A 19932-nucleotide genomic window follows, 5' to 3' on the forward strand; every position below is an offset into this window, starting at 1 on the left:
GGCGTTTTCTAGTCAGGCAGTAATTATGGTCGCCTAAAGGGTCCTTGCGATATCATTTCCCGGCGTGCTTCGCGCCCCTTCGCTCTTTCGCCGCCATCTTGGGTCGGAGGCGCGGGGGTGAGTCCGTTAGCGGCGGTCCCGGGGCTGGTTAAGGGGCCTTCTCCCTCCGCCGTGGGGCGGGGGCAGGTGCGGCGGAGGCCGGGCTGCGGAGGGCTGGCGTGCGAAGCGGGCAGGGGGTGGGATGGCGCCGATACGGGGCGGATGGTGCAAGGCCCCGGGCTGAGCCGGCTCCGAGCCCAGGCGCCGCCCGGCTCTGCCTGGCCCGAAGGGGGTCCCTGGGGGAGGCTCCTTCTTCAGCCCCTGACAAGGCCCCGGCGGCCAGGCCTGGCTAACGTAACCCGGCCGGTGCAGAGCTCAGCCGGCCGCGGTCCACCAGCGTGCCCCTGCTGCTGCTCCCCTCTCCCGCCGTCTGGCGTGTGCGGGGGTCGCCTTGGGACGCTCCGGCCGCAGCGTGGGCGGGGATGTGGCGGTTCGATGCCGGGTTCCCCCGTGCGCACGCTAAAATCTTTGTGCTTCACTCTCAGGCCTGCTGGGAGCAGGACTTCAGGACGACACCATGTCTGGGAGGTGAGCGACGGTCCCTGAAAACTTCCTTTATCCTTTGCTACGGCTGGCCGATGTTACACTGGCCGGGGGTCTTCATAAATCATCCACGTTTGCTCTTTGTACCACCATCTAAGCAGCCGAATGGGCTGTGTTACGTGTAACTCAGCTCTCACCCAGTGTTGTGTGGCTGACAAGGCCAGTGCTGCTATTCCAGTCCCAAACATCTATCAACTGTAACATCTTGCTGTGTCTGTTACACTGCAAGTTGTGTTTGGCCCTGTCTGTGTGTCAAGAGTTGTTAGAATCTGGTTGCAACCTAGTGATGGTGTTACAGTTGGAAGCTACTTGTCAGTTGTGTTCATGGGTGCAAACTGCATATGCAATTACCCATGGCACACTTGTAGCCTGGACAGATCTGTGCTGTAAAAATAACTCTGTTAAAAACATTCTTTTATAGCATAATTGCTGAAACATAGTTTCTCAGGATCTTAGACATATTTTAAGTGTCCTGCTAAAGACTTGGATTGTTCGCCATGGACACAGTTATGTTCTCCCCCGCCTATCAACTCACTGTTACTAGGATGCAGTTATGATTTAACCATGTTGAGAGAGAACATTTTAACTAAGTAGTTTGATTTCATGTTTTGTGTGGTGTAGCAGCTCTTTAATCTATTTCACCATGTATAGAATATACTTTTTATCCCTTGGGGATGTTGAGACAAGTATTTGTGGGGAGAGGGGTGTTTAGGGGAAAAAAAAAAAAGAGAGAGAAAGAAAAATGTAACTTCTTGTAGTAAGGGTTCAACTACAAAAAGGAAAGAAAGGAGAAAGCTATTGCAGGCTTTTTGTAATTGATACCTTGTGCTAAAGAAGCTGCACTTTGCTTTTTACCATGAATTGTGAATGTGGGGATATATGCTCATGTGAAGTGAAGCACTGTTCCTTTGCCCCCTGCATGCTCTCTACTAGCATTGTATCTAATTTTTTCAGAAAGTTTTGTTCAGAAATCTTGTTCAGATGCAATACACTGTAATGGAAGGCGATTAATTAATATTCTTAATGTTTCCTAGACTGTGGTCCAAAGCCATTTTTGCTGGCTATAAGCGTGGCCTCCGAAACCAGAGGGAGCACACTGCCCTTCTGAAAATTGAAGGAGTTTATGCCCGTGACGAGACTGAGTTTTACTTAGGCAAGAGATGTGCCTATGTATACAAAGCTAAAAAGTAAGTAGTTGAACTCCTTATTGTTATGGTAAATAGGCCTTGTAAAAATTGTCATGAATATTTACCAGGCCGGGTTCAATGTATTTGCATACCAACTGCCATGATAATGATAAAACACACACAATGGCCAAGTGGGATTCTGCTAGGCTGGGTTCAGTTTGGGGATTTAGTTTTCACTTTCAAAATTCTAGGCACCAAATTAATTCAGTTCTTAAATGATAATGTTAAAATATCAGTTTGATTGCAAAAAAACGCCTCCCTGAGCGACATAAATTTTGCCAGCAGAAACGGTTGTGTGGACAGTACTGACATAGCTATCGCTGCTCGTTTAGGTGGTTTTATTATGTTACGGGGAGAGCTCTCTCCCGTTGACATAATGTGGCTACACAATGTCGCTCAGAGGGTTGGGTTGGTTTTTTTTTTTTTTTTTACACCCCTGAGCAGCAAAAGTTTTGCCAGCATACATGCTAGTGTAGACAAGGCCTTAGTAGGCTAATGGTTATGGTAAAAGTGATGGGTTGGGCATGAGTCTTCTCACCTCCAGGACACTGGTGTGGACTGGACTGAAGTGTCTTTCACTATGGTATTTCGGTGCTTTAAGTGGCAGAATTAATATCCCCTTCAGTGAGAGTTTGGCTTGTAACCTAAACAGATTTAATAAACCCTTGTCTGCTTCTGGACATGCATATATCTGAACATGATCATGGCTGCTGCTACTACTATGGTGATGGATGCCCCAGAAGAGCTCTAGGTTTGATAAGTTTGGGATTGTTCCCTTCTCTGCTTGCTTGGGAGGTTGATTTTTTCTATTGAGGTGGATCTTGCTATAGATATCTGTGTCTTTGTTACCTCCTGATTGGATTACTGCAAGGCATAGCTAGTGCAGAATGTGGTTACCCATTTGTAATGTTTCATAGAGAGAGTGTTTTTTTCTTTGTGCTCCAGAGACTATTGTGGCTTTCAGTGTGTTTTTGGGTGCAATTCAAGGTTTTGGTTTTGACCTGGAGATCTTGGAAACCACTCTTTTTCCTCTACTGTAGTGGGGTCACTCAAACTTCTAGATTAGTACATCTAGAGGGCTGGGGGCATCAGGGCATGCTCAGTGGGAAGCCCTCTTCTCCCCTCTGATAGTTTGCCAGGCACACACAGCAAAGCTTCTCGTGTTTTAATAGAAGCGGATTGGGCTGTGTGAGGGTTTTGATTTTTCTTGCAGGTGACCTGGGGATGGGTTAGTATCTTATTACATAATGTGAAGTCTTAACTACTTCTGCGCATGGCTTTAAATTGTGTTGTGCTCCTAGTGGTTTAGACCGTTTATATTTGGCACCCTAAAAATAGTGACATTCTTCATTATTGTACTACAGACACCTCAAAAGCTATGTGTTTTGAGTTATAAACAGCTGTTAGTCCTCCTTTGTAAGCTGCTGAGGTATATGAGAATACTGTGTTTTGAATTACAAAAATAAAATTATGCTGTCATTCTGTTAGGTTTACATGTACCAGTTTCACCCACGTGCATGTAGAAATAGAATTCTAATGTGTAATATTGTTTGTGTGAGAGCCTTTTGCAAATCATCCAGTAAATCACTAGGGAGAATACTTTCTCATTTACCAGCAGTATTTGAAATAGATAGTGTTTGGGATGGATGAGAGAGCAGTGATTGAAGCCTGCAAATCCCAGACATAGCAGTTCCGAAGGGTAAATTTAAGATAGGAGGCTGAACTACACACACTGATTTAACTAAAGTTGCTTTTTCAAATCGATTTAGTTAAACTAGTGCAAAACTGTGGTCTCAGTTCAACAAGTGGCTTATATCTGGTTAGTTTAATTTAATTCTGCAAATTACTGAATTAATTAAGGAAACGTCTTTTAAAAGATGGTGTTTATAACCTGCCACTGTCACTTTAAGTAGGCTGGCACTTAATTAGGAGAGGAATGCCCAAGAATTAATATTCTTCTGTTCGTTAGCAATACCGTGACACCTGGTGGCAAGCCCAACAGAACACGAGTGATTTGGGGGAAGGTAACACGTGCCCATGGAAACAGTGGCATGGTTCGTGCAAAGTTCCGATCCAACCTTCCTGCCAAGGCCATTGGGCACAGAATCAGAGTGGTGAGTACAGTTATTCTAGCAGTAAATTGTTTTTCTTAACAGCTTTGAACCAATAGTGGTGGTTTTATTTTAACTAAATTATGCCCTGTGGTACTGAGAAAATGTCATGTTCATGCGGGGAATACACAGAAATCCCCTTTCCCCTGTTTCCAGAGTGCATCTTCCACAGGGTCATGTGAGAGGTGCACCTCTTGGGACCTGGAGGCTGTTGATAGAGCTGGACTCTGTCCCTGAAAGATTTAACTTCACTGTAATCTCCCCACAAAGATTCTTTACTCTTTTTTTTTTCTTCTCCCTCAAACGTTGTACACCTAATTTTCTTCTCCTCTCCCTCACCAGTTTTTTTTTTTCTATCTCCTGATCCACTCTCCCTTTTTTGGGGTGAGGATGTTCTGGGGTCTTTATTTTTTCTTTCCTTTACCTTCCCCGAATGCCCTCACCCATATTAACCCTCCTGGCTGAGGGCTAGATGAATACCAAGTCCAGTGAGGCCGCCACCTGATTCAAAACTCCCATGTGCTGTTACCCAGACACCTCCAGGAGAACCTCCTCCATGGCTGTCTGTGACTTGCCACTTAAACTATTGCTTCTCTACACCATGTCATCCTAGTGATATGGTCAAGAACAGCATCAGAGTGAGGTGTGACCCCACTCAGCTTTTATTATCCTGTAGAAGCCCCATTGTAGGAAGAGCATGGGTACGATCATTCACTGCAGCTGGGCAAATGGAGCAGCTATACTCTCATTTCCTCAGCTAGGTGGGAAGATGTTGCATGGGCTGCTCTTGCAAATAGCACTTCCCAAAGACTTGAGCCGCATTCTGTGCTCTTTCATTTTTCCTCATGGAATCAGCATAGTTCATAGAAATGTAGGGCAGGAAGGAACCTTCAGAGGTCATCTAGTTCAGTGGCTCTCAACTTTTCCAGGCTACTGTACCCCTTTCAGGAGTCTGATTTGTCCTGCGTACCCCCATGTTTCACCTCACTTAAAACCTACTTGCTTACAAAATCAGACATAAAAATACGGAAGTATCACAGCACGCTATTACTGAAAAATTGCTGACTTTCTCCTTTTTACCATAGAATTATAAAATAAGTCAGTTGGAATATAAATATTGTACTTACGTTTCAATGTATGGTATACAGAACAATATAACCAAGTCCTCGTCTGAATGAAATTTTAGTTTGTACTGACTTCACTAGTGCTTTTTATGTACCCTGTTGTAAAACTAGGCAAATATCTAGATGAGTTGATGTGCTGCCTGGAAGTCATCTGCCTACCCCAAGGGATATGCATACCCCTGGTTGAGAACCACTGATCTAATCCAGCCCCTGTTCTGTGGCAGGAACAAGTGACTCTAGACCATTCCTGACAGGTGTTTTTCCAACATCTTAAAAACCTCCAATGACAGGGATTCCACAACCTGCCTTGGACGCCTATTCCAGAGTTTAACTACCTTTATAGCAGGAGTTCTCAAAGGTGGGGTCGTGACCTCTCAAGTGGTTGTGAGCTGACAGCCCCTGCGCATGCCAATAAGGGTGGCATGGCATGGCGTGGGGGGAGGGGGGGGTCATCACAGCCTGAAATATTTTCAAAGGGGATCCAAGCAAAAATGTTTGAGAACTTCTTCATAGTTAGAAAGCTTTTCCTAGTAGCTAACCTAAATCTCCCTTGCTGCTGATTAAGCCCATTACTTCTTGTCCTGCCTTCAGTGCACATGGAGAATAATTGATCAGTCCTTTTTATAACATCCCTTAACATATTTGAACAGTGTTGTCAGCCCCCTCCCCCTTAGTCTTTTTTTCTGAAGATGAAACCTGCCCAATTTTTTAACCTTCTTTCCTCATAGGTCGGGTTTTCTAAATCCTTTATAATTTTTGTTGCTCTCCTCTAGACTCTGTTTTGTCTACATCTTTCCTAAAGTGACATCCAGAATTGACATGGTACTTCAACTGAGGCGTCACCAGTACTGAGCAGCTTACATACAACGCTCCTGTTAATACACCCGAGAATATTAGCTTTTTTTCACAACTGTGTCGTGCTGTTGACTCTCATTCAGTTTGTGATCGCTATAAACCAGATCCTTTTCAACATAACTGCCACAGCTAGCCATTTGTTCTCCATTTTGTAGTTGTGCATTTTTCCTTCCTGAGTGAACTACTTGTTTTTATCGAATTTCATCTTGTTGAATTCAGGCCAGTTGTCCAATTTGTCAAGGTTGTTTTGAATTCTAATCCTGCCTTCCAAGGTGCTTGTAGGTGAAACCAAACTCAGGGGGGGTGCAAATTTATATAACATGTTTTTGGATGCTCCATTATCCAAGTCATTAATAAAAATATTTATTAGTGCCTGACCCAGGACTGACCCCTGCATGACCCTCATAGATACAGCTTCCTAGTTTGATAGAGAACCATTGATAATTACTCTTTGAATACTGTCTTTCAGCCAGTTGTGTCATTTGCCTTACAGTAATTTAGTCTAGACTGCATTTTCCGAGTCATATGAGACTGTCAGAAGCCTTATTAAAATCAAGATCTATCACGCTTACTGCTTCACTCCATCCAGTAGGCCAGTAACCCTGTCAAAGAATGCTCTATGCAAACTGAAAGCTATCTGTATGGGTACATAGAGAATGGCTAATTAGAAATGTCTGTATTAAAATTTTAGTTTATAGATTGAGTTATTAATCTGATTTTTTTTATTTTTGTTTTACAGATGCTGTATCCATCAAGGGTCTAAATTTTTACTAAAAATAAAATTCAGAAATTGTTCCTTTTTGTATATTTTGTTTTTAATCATTTCTAATGAACTTTGGTTGGTATGGGGGATAATTCACCTTCAGTCTTTTCTGCAAGTGTTTCATAATCCACAGAACAGGGCATGGATCTAGTAATAACAGCAGATGATAAAGGGAGGAATTGGGTTTGTCACTGACCAAGGCATCAAAGAAGATTACCTCTTAAAAGAAAATAGATCACAATGAATGTGGTTGTTAGTTATATATCTGGGACTTTCTTCCGATAACTCCCCATTATGGTATCTAAGAGTGCTATGCAATAAAAGTTTAACGTCTCAAAATTGTGAAAACAAATGCAACTTACAGGATTTGAAAATGTTTTTCCTGCTTATTGAAATCAAAGTTCTGTTTCTCCTGCACTACTTGATGACTTTATTGACACAAAGTAGATAGTACAGTTCTGTACAGTTACAGGTTGTAATTCAGGTGAAATAATACAGAACTCAACTTATTTGTCAAGATTCAAATTCATTCAGCTCACATTTAAAGAGGTAGTGGCTTCTTGGGATAACTAAGAAAAGGACCTCAGCACCCTGAACAACCCTCGTTTGCTCTGAGCTAGCTCTTAGCTAACTTCTCTTTTATGTAGTTGAGCTACATACCTGTCTCCTGTTTGATACCCCTTCCTTCTCCATCACCACAGTGCGTGGTCCTTCTGTATAGATCTTGATTTGTTGTTGTCTATTGGTTATCATCGACTTGTACCAAGAAAAAGTTCTTATTTAAAATCATATACTGCAGTTACTTTACTGACTCCTTCATGTATGTTTAAGACTGGGTTTGTTAAACATGCCGGGAAGAAAACCGATTGTAAGCTCTCTGGGGCAGAAGTTGTCACTGTCAAGTGCCGAGCACAATGAGGCCCTGAATTGGGGCCACTAGGCACTAACTATAATACCAATGTTTAATAATTTAAGTTTGGTTTCAGGACTAACAGGTCATTTTGGGAAAGGGTGGGATTGTGACATCAGAGATAGCATGGCCAATCAACATACAGTTGACTAGCAAATTTGCCTATTGCAAACATTTTGACTGCAAAACCATTAGAAAAAGCTTTCCTCTCTAGATGGTAACACAGGTAAGTCAGCCAGTGACCTTAGAACTGGCCTTGGTTAACAGGTACACTGTAATCCTTTTTAAGATGCTAGAAATCGATATTCTGTCACATTGTGTTAGTGAAATGTAGCCCCCCGTTCATGGCTGTGAAATTGGGGACTTTTTACTTGGCAGTGGAATTGCTGTTAATCTATTAAATATCAATTATTTGTCCTTTTCCCGGTGAGGAGTGATACACATGTATAATTCCCTTTCCTGGCTATTTCTGGTTTGAGAGAAGTGTGAGGATGTTTCTCTCAACCTCCCTTGTTAGGTGAGGGTGTATGTAGAGGCAGTATTTCACATCTCTTTCCCCCCCGCCCCTCCTAGTGCAGGCATGGTAGTGTAGTGAATACAATAGCCAGTTTACACCTTGTCTGAGGCCCTGAAGTGAGAATTTCTGGGCTCTGCCGTTGTCTCACACTATTTAAATGCAATCTGTTTAAAAAGATGCAGCAGAAATTAAAGCTGGTCTGAGGTGACAAAGCAGATGATTAGATGCATGGCCTGTGAGGGCAGAGTGAGAAGTTTAAGGTGTTTAGAGGCAACAAAGAGGAGGAGACGTAGAAATGAAAAATAATGGTACCAAGAAGGTAAAATCTGCTCTCCCTAGTTGGTTTCTCTTACCTTGAAAACGGGGGGACACTCAATGAAACTGAAAGGCAACAATATTAAAATGGATAGTTTTTCTTTTAAGCAAAACAATTCTCCCAGAAGAGATCAGAGTCCAAGAGCTTACCAGGATTTGACATGCATGACATGACCATCCTCCATTAGCGGGACAGAGAGAGAGGTAATGTGCTGCCAGCCAAAAGCCAACCTCTACCTGAAGAAGTAAGAAACTTCCCAGTGGTTGAGTTATTCCATATTTCTTCATATCACTGGGACTCTAGCCCCTTTTGCTGCTGCAGCTGGTCCTAGACACTGCCTCCCAGGGAGGGGGGGTGTAGAGTAGCAAATCCATGCACTGCGCCTCCCCCCCTCAACCATTTTCTACAATACAGCAGCCCAATACTGCGTGAAGCACCGCTTCCTGTTAAAACAGCCTAGATAACTCTCATCAAAAATGGCCAGTGGCACCAAGTTTAGATCCTCATGAAGTGAAAGGTCACATTCATTCTGATTTTTCCTCTGCTTTGCACGACTTCTAAAAACCCACAATATTTAAACTGCTCACCAAGAAGCAGGTGGTTTACATCGCAGGTGAGAGCAAGCTGCCCAGCCCAGCCTCTGCTACCTCAGGCAGAACGAGCATGCTAAAAATCACAGTGGATGTTGGGCGTAGGCAGTGGCTTGGGCAAGCCAGGCAGGCTTGGACTCACATTGGTAACCTATGCTGTAACGCTCACACTGCTATTTTATGAACTAGCCTGAGTCTCTATCTGGGCTGAGAGGCACGTTCCCAGCTGCATGGCGGACATACCCACAGAATCTTAGCTGTTCGCTGTACACGCTTTCCACTCCCACAGAAACATTGGCATAGGCTTCCCTTACGTTCCCTGTAACGAGCCACTTATCATTATAGGGACGCTATAGTCTGGGTGGAAGATATGGAGTCAGAGCTGCTAAGGGAGACCCCTGTGTGCTCCCCAGCAGAGCCAGTGCACTGGCAGTTCCTGACACTACTGGACACTGTGGGTAGGCGGAATGGACGGGTGCTGGTGATGGAGATGGATGATGTCCATGTGGCAGCCCCGCTTGTGCAGATGGACTTTGCCCAGGAACTCTTCAGAGGGATTGACCTAATGGCCAGACTCCACGGAAAGGAGGAGATCAAGCAGGAGGAGCAGGAGATGCAACCGCAGCTGGTCTTCATGCTGTGGCAAACCACTACACTGAGGCAGCTCATGCAGTGGGAACACCTGGATGAAACACTCTGGAACTTAAGGAATCTCTTTCCTTGCATGCCAGCTGCTCTGGTACTGGTGATGATCCAGCCAGACCTGCAGCACCGGCAGGTGGAACAGGAACAGGCCGCAGGGGCACTACGGAGAATGCAGTGCTTGCTGGATGGTGGCTTCCAGGAACTGGTGGTGGAAGCAGCAGTTTACAGCCCAGGCCGGCCAGATGGGACCCTTGAGGTCAAGAGAGCTGCCTGCAGAGCCCTGAGAGAAGTGCTGAAGGGCCAAGAAGGTACTGTAGGGGCCAGAGGTCATGCATGGCTAGGCATCATGTGAGGGGACCGTGAGAACTGGTCTTGCTGGGGAGGGGGGACAAGAAAAGCTAGGGGTGTGGAAGGAAATGTGGAAGCCTAAGCTGGGTGCAGAGAGGGAGCAGAGCCAGGGCTGGGGGACAGACCAGATTGACATGAAAATCAGGGTTGTGGGCGTGCAGGGGGGCCCATGAGCTGGAGATTAGAATGGGGAAGAGGTCAGGATGGCACCCGGGATCCAAGCATTGGGCTACAGGCGGGGCGGCAGGACGGAGCTGGCTTCACGTTTTTAGGGGAGATGGGACTTGGCATTTCCGCTTTCAAGTTGACCTGTGGTGGCTGTTGCTCCCTGCCCGAGATTCAGGTGGGGTTTCGGCGGGAGCCGTGTTGCGGCTGCAGGGTCTGGCTCACCCCTGTACGTCCTGCGGCAGGTCGGGCAGCCGTGACTTGCTGCTTCAGCCAAGAGGCTGGCGGCGTCTGTTCGTACCGATCCGTCCCCTGGTTTTGTTCGATTCCAGCCCTGTTCAGCCCCTGTTGCTAACTGACGGGAGGCAGCAGCTCTGGGAAGCGGAGCTCATGTGCTAGACCTCGAGCAGGAGGCGGGAGAAGAGGTGTCTGGCACATGTGGGAGCTCGGGCAGAGATCTGGAGCGTTCATGGGCCATCCAGTTTGTGTCCTTGGATCTTCAGGAAATGATGTAGTGGTGTCAACAAACGTGTGGGCCTTTTACAGTAGGGGCAACCTGCCCCAGTCACCTCAGTCCACCGACCCAGCTTGGTGTGATGGCAGGGGGTGTGTTAGGTCTGGGGCAGGGAGCTTCTGTTTGAGCAGGGTCGGGGGGAGGTTCGGTCATCGCCCAGCAGGCGGGAGAGAGCTGGAGTCACGAGCCAGACACCGCAGGTCAGAGACAGAACGGGGAGCCAAGCCACGGGTCAGAGCCAGTCAGGAATCCGGCCGAGGGTCAGAGTCGGGGTGGTGGGGGGTAGCAGCAGGGATCTGGAACAAGGCCGGAGGCCAGGAGTAAGGCAGGCTTAGAAGTTAGTGGAGACGGCAGGTTCCCATGTGCATGCCAGGGACCCCCCTCGTTGCTCAGACAGCTTCCTGGGACGCCTCCTGACTTAAACTGACTCGGAGAGGCCAGCCGTCTCCAACAATTGGGAGCTTCCATGGGCGGGGCCTATGGTGAGCTGGGGTCCACCAGCCTAGACGCCCGCCCGGTACCAGCAAGCCGCTGGGTGGTGCTGGCAGTCTGAGGATCGCCTGGGTTTGAGACCTGCAATTCCGCACAGATACCCGGTTGGTCTGCGTGGTGAGTCCCTTAGCCTGCCTGGATCCCCCTCCGTCCTCCACTTGACAATCTCACAATGTCACAGGCTTCCCGGCTCAGTGGTTCATGCTCCGCACAGCCTCAGCTGGCATGGCTCGCTCATCTTCCCCCCTGCTGCTCCTCTGCCAAGCCAGCTGTATTTACCTGGCATTCCTCCCCCCCAGAAATCGCTCCCCAGGATCCAGTTACCATCTGGCTCAGCTTGGGGGTATGCAACGCAGGATATGAAAGACGGTTCGAGGACGGGCTCCCTTAGGCCGCATTGCGATGTGTCTGGCAGGTGGGTGCATCTCATCTCGGGTGACCAGATGTCCCGTTTTTATAGGGACAGTCCGGATATCTGGGGCTTTTTCTTATATAGGCGCCTATTACCCACCCCCCATCCCGATTGTTCACATTTCTTCACCCTTCCTTCCAGATCTCCCTTCATAGCAACGTCCCCGTGCTACTGTTCACCTGGGATCAGCCGGCTGCTCCTAGCCCCTATGTTGGAGGAGAGCTTGCATGCAGCCCAAATCCTGCAAATACAGCTGCCTGAGATTCCCTCCCCCCTTCCACAACTCTCCCCTGCCCTGGAGTTTGGGAATTCCCCCTCTTCCTAGCATGTGCCTGCCAGCTGGCTGTGCTGGGCTGTGCTGTGCTGGGGGAAGAAGGCTAGGCGGAGCAGCGTATGGGTGCTTAGGTGCTGTGTTAATGGTGCTCTGGGAAACCCTAGGGCAGACAGATCTTTATAGGACACCCCAGCCACGCACACATTCCTGCAGTCTTGTGCAAATCCCTGCTGGGCCATCTGCACCTGCCATAGGATAGCAGAGCCTGGAAAGGGACCTGCTAGCCACAGGATTCTCTGCATGCCTGATTGTAGTCAGCAGGGAGAGCTCTTAGCGCAGCAATCTAGCTACAGTCCATCTCCCCTGTTGTTCACCTGTCTGTAGTTCTGTTGCCATCCACTCTTAGCATGCTGGCGTTCACCAGGTTGCCCTCCACACCAGTGCTCAGGGCTGCTTGTAGACAACAACAAACGTAGCCCTGTTTGTTACACTGCATGCTAGGGGGGTCTGCAGGTGGGGGGAGATGGGTCAGAAAAGCTGTGGCAGAGTGGCAGCATACATGGTGATTGGGTTTTCTGGCTGGACTGGAGCGGTCTTGCATCTTGATACGTGGCTTTGTGTGAATCCGTTTTGCTAGCTTCTTGTGTAACATGGAGTACAGATAGTGCAGGCATCTGAACTCCCTGTTCCAAGTCAAATGGACTGTGTATAGCACATTCAAATATATGTTACCCCCTCCGTGGAGTTTATCTCCATAGAAATAAAACTGATGTCAGCATTTGTACAATGATCATTTTAAATAGACGTTAGCAGTGACGCAACCTGCCTGCGGTTCACAATCCGATGGAGAACGTCCCCGGGAGACGTGAATGTCTAGATTTTTGGTTTTGAGGGCTGAGGCCATGTGAGATGCAGGTGATTTGAATCTAGCATCCAATGACCTCATGGAATAGCTGCATCCTCACTGGTGTGCTGGAGAGGTTATGATTGGAGCTGGCTGGGAAAGTTTTTCCCGTCCCCTGTAAATGGTGAGATTCCAGAAGTTTTCCCATTCTGCTTGGGACAAAATTGAGACCTTCTGAAAGTTTTCACCAAAAAAATGAGGGAGAAAAAACCCACTATCCAAACAGCCCTCCCCACTGCAGAATAGCCAATTGTCTGGGGGCTGGGGCACACCCCTTAGATACAGAAAACCCAGCTTCCAGTCTTTGCTCTGAATTGGGCAGAACGGGCACCTGAATCTGGGTTCCCCCATTCCAGGTGAAAGCCCCAACCCACAGTCCATTGGCTCTTCTGGGATCTCTGGGGTGTTTTGTTTGAAAACTTTCAAAAAAAACCCTCAATCCATTTAACTGAAACATTCCCAATCAACTCGAGTTATGATTAATTGACGATTCACCTGACCACAGTTGGGCTGCTGCTGCAACCACTGCCTGTCATGCTGATTAATATTGTCTCATTGCTTCCCTGTATCCCCTTTCTGTCTGTGTCCCTCTATCGTCTCTTGTCTGATACTTAGATGATGAGCTGTTCAGGGCAGGGAGAGTCTTTTTTTGTTCTGTGTTTTTACCACCCCCAGCAGGACGGGGTTCTGGACCATTCCCCAGGGTTCCTAGGTGAGGCAGTTATATAACTTTTTGGAATATGCATTTTTGCATTAGAGACTAAATGTTTGTCTCTTGGTTTTGTTTTTTTCACAGCTCCTGTATCCATCTAAGCTCTGAACTGTCACCAAAAACAAAACAAAACAAAACAAAAAAAACCCCCAAAAAAACAAATCCAACACATTAAAATGTGGAGTTTATTCGCTGTTTGCATGCCTGTGTGTATGTATAAACTTCATAGCAGGGCAGACAAAGCACCCTAGGACAGTTTTCATGTAAGGATTTACGCAATGACATTGGACTCTTCTTTGTTTACAGCTGCTTAAATATTTATTTTAAACTCTTGACATCAAAAATTAAATATTTTTTTAAAAATATTTTCACAGCCCAAAAAAGTGATTTTTTTTTTCTCTTTTAGTTGTATCGTTCTTGCTGTCTATTGTAAACTCATGAATGCTTCCGTCTGGAATCTACGTCTACATGGCAAAAAAAACCCAAACTCACGGCTGCAAGTCTGAGAGCCCGGGGTCAACTGATTCAGGCTTGAGCTACAGGGCTAAAAAGAGCAGTGTAGATGTTCCTACTCGGGCTGGAGCCCGGGATCTGAGACCCTCTCCACTCGCCAGGTTGCAAAGCCCAGCTCATGGGGAACATGTACACTCCTGTTTTTAGCCCCATAACACCAGGCCAAGTCAGCTGACCCGGGTTCTGAGTTTCCTTGCTGTGTGGGTTTTTTTGCAATGGAGACATACCCTGTATGTTTTGCAATGCACCTAGCACAGTTTTAGGAGCTGCACAAGGGCAATCCTGATTGTTCTGAAGGAGACTCTCTGGCCTTTAGTAGCATATATTATCATTTGCTTCCATGGTTTCATTTCTTGTGGTTGGTTTGCATTTTAAAGGAATTGAATCCACAGCTGTGGGCATCGGAGGGTGTTGAGTGCCAGCTAATGTCCATATCATCAACCCCAAGCATTCGGCACTCACGAGTCAAGCTCCAGAAAATCATGAGATTGGCTTAAAAATCAAGTGTTTAAAAACCAGTAACTGCCGTCCCAGGTCACCCCGCAGGCCGGTGGCAGAGTAAAATGACCGAGACGACGCTTCGCTGTGTCCTGCGCTTCATGATGCAAGTTCAGCTCAGTTCCTTGAGTAGCACAGTGGGAGTGGGTTTCCAAGAGGGTTTTGAATACAGAGAGGAAGAGGTCACAGAGGCTGTACCATGCAGAGGGGGCAGCGTGGAAGAAGGCACGGAGATGTTTCTGAGAGAAACTGACAAGCGTGGGCAGAGGATGCTGGCATCGCTGCCAGAGCGGGTGTGGCGATGGCCGCTGGGGCAGGGAAGTAGGGCCGGGCAGAGTACCACAGCGCTGTGACAGCGGTGAGGAGAAGCTTGAATATGATGTGGTAGTGGAGGGGGAGCCAGGGGAGGGGTTCAAAAAGTTGATTCAGCAGCAGCATTTTGTGTGGCTGGGTGGGAGTCATGTGAGTGTCCGGGGTCCAGAGAGGAAAGGGGGTGCAGCAGGTGATGGACTAGAAGAGAGCTAATAGGGCTCTTCCCTCTCTAACTTTTAGGATTCCTGCAGAGATGTTAGCACAGTTTCCAGAATGCTGGGAGCATATTAGTGGGGATCAGGGTGCTCCACCCCATCGACATGCCCTGGTGAAGGCTGCACCTTCCCAAGGGACCAGGAGGCAGAATCCCAGGCTGTGAGCACTGTCAGAGGGAGAGCCACCGGGGCTAGAGCCCTCCTCCTAGCTTTCTCTCCACCCTGTTATCCTGACAACTTGGATCAAAGTGGGAAATGTGCCCGGGAGGCTAGACAGCCCCAGCTTTATCTGCCTCCAGCAAGACCTTGCCAAATCCCTCTCCCCATCGATCCGGCACTGTTTACTGACACAACAGGGCAAGGTCCAGTCGCCGCCTCCTTTTCAGGTAGTGCTCCGGGAAGGAACAGTTTCCAGGCAGTTCTCTCAGCCCTGGTCCCACTTTATCACCAGGCCTGTCTGTTCCAATCCGTCATTTTCAGCCAACGGGGGGCAACCGGGGCCTTGAGGTGCTAGCAACCGTAATAAAATTTGGGCTCTACTGAGTCTGGGTTAGGATCAGCTTTGTATTTGGACAAGAGTGTGATGGAGCTCAGATACATGCAGCTTTTCAGGATCTGTTAGAGATGGAAGCAAAAGCCCCTGGGGTGTGTTATCTAGAACGGCTTGGAAAACAGAATTTCCATCCCAAAGGAAATATTGGTATTTCAAATGTTTGTTTTTGTCCAAAATCAAGACAAAAGTTAAACAAAAAGTCCAGAGAAATATCTATGTGGAAATGTCAAAATTGACATTTTTTGACTGAAATTAAAGGTTTCAAAATGAAAATATTTGTGTGTTTATTTCCTAGGTTTTTTATTTTGTTTATTAAATACAGGGATGGATATACTTCCGGGGATGGGAACTCTGGGTCAGGGAAGGAGAGGAGGAGATGGCAGCTGGATGAATGGGGGTGGAGGCTCTGACCTGTCCCAGGCTGGGTACATACTTGCAGGTGGTAGGAAAACAATATTGTCAGCTCCAGTCATGCCTAAATCAAGAGCCAGGCTCCCAAATAACTTGAGGTTGGTTTCAACAGCGTGAGATGTATTAAATAAATAAACAAATCACATTTATTTTCCAGCTGCTGCCTGATTTCTGAGCCCTTAGGGTGAAGCCCCACTGCAGTTTGTGTCTGATGCCTTCACATCCAACTGTAAATACACAAGCACATGTGGGCAGCCACCCAGGCAGCTCCCAGAGGGCCCCACTCCGAAGCGCTGGAGTGGGGAGCTGCTGTTCTATGGCTCTCCACCCCCTGCCTCTCTTGCTATAGTTTCTCTCCCAAACCCCCTCAGAATCTCCCTCTAAGCTCCTCTACTGTCTCTTTTCCCCCCACCTGCACTCTACTGACCTGCCCCCCCATATTTCCCCTCACAGGCTCCTGCAACTCACATTCTTCCTCTGCGCTCCTTCAGTTTCCTTCCTGCACCCCACATCCTGCTGCACCCCCCTCAATCTGTCCTGCCCCCTCACTCTGCCCTGTACTCCAGCCCCTCTCTCCCAAACACCACATCCCTTTGCTTCTCCCCCACCGCCACCCCCCTGCTCTCTTCAGTCCCCTGTCTTTCTAACCATAGAGCCCAGGGGGCTAGGGTGACCCAGTGTCCCAATTTTATAGGGACAGTCCCGATATTCAGGCCTTTGTCTACTAGGTTGCCTATTACTTCCCACCCCCCTGATTTTTCACACTTGCTATCTGGTCACCCTCCAGGGAGCTGCCATCCCTGAAGGCCCCCCCTCTTCCGCCAGTCTTCTCTCGCTCTCGCCACCTGATCCTGACATCAACTGTACTGCAAGGCACCAGCTCGCTGAGACAAGACAGCCCACCCAGCTCTGCCCAGCCTGAGAAAGCCCAGTGAAGGAGAGGGACCTGACCAGACCACCCAGGAGATGTGCCTGGATCCAGGCACCAGCTGTTGTGGCCCACCTGCCAGCCCAAAGCATCCATCTGTAACTGACCAGCCACTCTGTATCCTGAAAGCATCAACAAAAGCTGTGTTTCCCTCTCCTTTACTATCCTGTCTGTTCTCTCTCCTTGTCTGTGGGTCTGTTTTGTCTGAAGCAGGAGAGTGACTATTATTCCCGCTTCAGAATCAAACACCATTAACCCTTTCTTCCCCCACCAAGAAACACTGTTTGACTGAATAAGAGACTTTAATCCAGGGGTTCTCAACCTATTTACCATCCTGGGCTGCCTATGCAGCTCTCTGTGTGTTACGTGGGCTACATCTACACAATATAGATACAACCTGTATGGCCCTGAGGATGTCACACGGACCGCAGCTCTGTGCTGATTGGACCGCAATGAGACCCACTGCTTTAACCAGTATTCACTGCCTCCAAAAGAGACTTTGATAGGTTTTGATTGTTTTGTTTTGAATAATTAGCCCGTTTCCTTTTCAGTGTGCTATTACCTCCTTCTAATTATTTTCCTTTTGTGTTTCAGTCCATAAACTTCTGACCTTTGGCATGAATTTTGTGATGTGTTTGCCATGGTAGTAAGCAAGCTGAGTTCTCTGTGTACCAAACCCTGAACGTTGTTTAACTCCGTTTAGTGTATTGGACTGTGATATTCCATCTAATTTAACTCTCCTCCTAGTCCCTGCTGTATTAACAAACTCGCTTCCATTTTGTCCATATACCTCAACTGGAACCAAGGACTTATTGGTTAGATTAACTTTCCCTGCTCACGAGGGATCCAGGCTGGGAATAATTGGAAAAACTATATCAGATCTATTTAGTTCAGTGCTTAGCTTTAATCAGTACCTCACTTCAATTGTTAACAAAATTCAATTGCTAACTGTAGCCAGTGCAGAGTGGAAGAGACCTGTGTTGTCTACAACGTCCAGACCGCATAAGCAGCCTTGGTATGATACCTACTGGAGCACTGAAGAGATTTAGTCTGGGCTATATGAAAGTCACTTGCAAGATACCACTCCATTGGTCGCTGTTTGTTGGGTGCTAGTTCTGTCTCTTTAAAAATCAGTAGGAAGAGAAAGCTGGACTGGGAACTAGATCTTACCTTTGTTAATGAATAGAAAAATGTAAACACACTTGTTTGGAGATGGTGGAGTACGTTCACATGTCCTGCCAACATAGTGACAATGGAACATCTAACCAAAAGGAGCTGTAGAATTACAGCTCAGCGTAGTAAAAAAACCTGGACCTTTACAGGCACTTGCATTTTCAAAAGTGGTTGTTTTTTAGTCACATAAGCCGGGTAGCCATGACCAAACAAAATAATCAGTGATGCTCATCCAATTTAAGTATGCAGTGTTGTTTTATCTTTGCCTTACCTACATTAACCGCAGAGCTTCCAGCTGGAGGGGTTATAATCCCAGAACAGGTCAGGGGTTGGATGCTATTCACTGAAAAGCTATATAAGAGCTAGGTTCATACTCCAAAGAAGGATTATTCTTTTAGCTTCATGTGCGCGGACTCGAACAACCCAGGAGACAATTATGCATGCTCAGGCACAGTTTAAACACCTGTGTGTGGTGGGGGGCTTTATCAATAAGTGTAAAGACTGTCCTGCCTCTTTAACGCCCAAACAAGTAGAGAAGAGCTTCCATCAGTCAAAGTCCAAAGCAAAGGCAGAAAGCATAGTTCACTCCTGCCAGGTCTGGAGAGTGAAGAAGACGACCCTAGAGATCACTCCTTCCTGACTCACTGCTGGATTAAGTTCCCAACTTCCCACACCACCTCCCTCAGTGCTATGGCATAGGGGTGGAAGGAAAGAAGAAATTCCCCCCAACTCCATCCGTAGATGGAGTCTCTACCCCCCCCCCCCCCAATTACATGCATCATCCAAAGGAAAACGATAATAAATCACGTGTTGGGTCTGGAGTTCCTAGAATCTAGCAATGAGACGTGAAAGTCACAGGGTCACCTGTGATCCCTTCTTGTTGTTTTCAGAGTCTGTAGTATTAGAGACAGAATTTATCTATGCCAGATTAGATAAAGGGTGACTGGCAAGACTTGAAATAAATGAAAAGAAATCCTTACAAACTCTAACTAAAGGCCACGCCTGTCTGTTGGATTGAATCTGATTTTATAGCATTAGTGCATGGCCAGTTCTTGTCAGAAGTGGGTTATCTTGCTGTCAGTGAAGTAGGTGAACACACAGTCTTATGACAGCAGAAGGTGAGCCCTAGTTAAGATTCTCCCCTCTTTATCGGTGCTTGTCAATTATTAAGTTACTTTCACCAGTCACTTGCCTATGACTCACCTGGGCTAAGCCAGCTCCTCCTGACCTAACGCAGGGGGCAGGCCCCTGTAGAAGAAAGTATGCCTGGAGCAGAGTTGTGATGGTTCAAAGTGCTCACAACCCTGGCTTCTGTAGCCAGCACAGTTGCAGCCTGGAATGGCACGGGCCAGGATACGCAAGCAGCCATAAATTTTACAGCCCTTCTTTTGTTGCAAATGTCATGGAACTCCATCCAGCTCGGAGGTATTAAGGGTGACGTCATTGCCACAACTCAAACTTGTGAGTCCTGGCAAGTCCCTCCACTGTTTTTCACACAAGGCGCAATTAACCTGTGGAACTCCTTGCCATGGGATGCTGTGATGGCCAAAAGTATAACTGGCTTAAAAAAATAGAACTAGATAAATTCATGGAGGAGAGGGCCATCAATGACTATTAGCCAAGATGGTGAACATGCAACCCCACACTCAGGGTGACCCTAAACCTTGGCCGGCAGGGGAAGAATTCCTGTAACTACCCTGTTCTGCACACTCCCCCTGGTACCAGCCACTACAGGGGGCTAGATGGACCATTGTTCTGACTCTGCCGGGCAGCTCTTATGTTCCTAGTCTCTGGATTTTCCTTTTCTCCCCCTGTGGCTCTTGCTCCCCTGTGAATACTGCAACCCGG

The 19932-nt window shown here is 47.2% G+C and overlaps 2 protein-coding genes across 3 annotated transcripts; both read left to right on the forward strand.

Annotated features, from left to right (window-relative positions):
* The first annotated feature begins 7 nt into the window (after positions 1-7).
* RPL35A (ribosomal protein L35a) lies at positions 8-6714 on the forward strand. Of its 2 annotated transcripts, XM_067561113.1 has the most exons (5): positions 8-117; positions 585-627; positions 1677-1829; positions 3799-3943; positions 6659-6714. In XM_067561113.1, the coding sequence occupies exons 2-5, from the start codon at positions 617-619 to the stop codon at positions 6680-6682; spliced, it is 333 nt and encodes a 110-aa protein (XP_067417214.1). In that variant the 5' UTR covers positions 8-117; positions 585-616; the 3' UTR covers positions 6683-6714. The 2 variants fall into 2 exon arrangements, with proteins under 2 accessions (XP_067417214.1, XP_067417216.1); XM_067561115.1 differs by lacking the exons at positions 8-117; positions 585-627 and having other exon boundaries at positions 1666-1829.
* A 2671-nt stretch (positions 6715-9385) lies between these two features.
* LOC137161647 (uncharacterized protein C2orf72 homolog) lies at positions 9386-11570 on the forward strand. The gene is made up of 2 exons (XM_067561030.1): positions 9386-9968; positions 11479-11570. The coding sequence occupies exons 1-2, from the start codon at positions 9386-9388 to the stop codon at positions 11568-11570; spliced, it is 675 nt and encodes a 224-aa protein (XP_067417131.1).
* Positions 11571-19932: the final 8362 nt, after the last annotated feature.

Source organism: Emydura macquarii, unplaced genomic scaffold (genome assembly GCF_026122565.2).
Source record: "Emydura macquarii macquarii isolate MOO-44397 ecotype Brisbane River unplaced genomic scaffold, CSIRO-AGI_Emac_v2 contig_2365, whole genome shotgun sequence".
In the NCBI taxonomy this organism is placed as follows: Eukaryota; Metazoa; Chordata; order Testudines; family Chelidae; genus Emydura; species Emydura macquarii.

What these genes read in the sequence shown, in the direction of transcription:
- RPL35A (XM_067561113.1), top strand. An exon ending in TATGTATACAAAGCTAAAAA is followed by an intron (nt 1,830 to 3,798) that starts GTAAGTAGTTGA and finishes TCTGTTCGTTAG; the next exon opens with CAATACCGTGACACCTGGTG. An exon ending in TTGGGCACAGAATCAGAGTG is followed by an intron (nt 3,944 to 6,658) that starts GTGAGTACAGTT and finishes TTTGTTTTACAG; the next exon opens with ATGCTGTATCCATCAAGGGT.
- LOC137161647 (XM_067561030.1), top strand. Translation starts at nt 9,386, where the DNA reads ATGGAGTCAGAGCTGCTAAGGGAGACCCCTGTGTGCTCCCCAGCAGAG. An exon ending in AGTGCTGAAGGGCCAAGAAG is followed by an intron (nt 9,969 to 11,478) that starts GTACTGTAGGGG and finishes CCTCCCCCCCAG; the next exon opens with AAATCGCTCCCCAGGATCCA.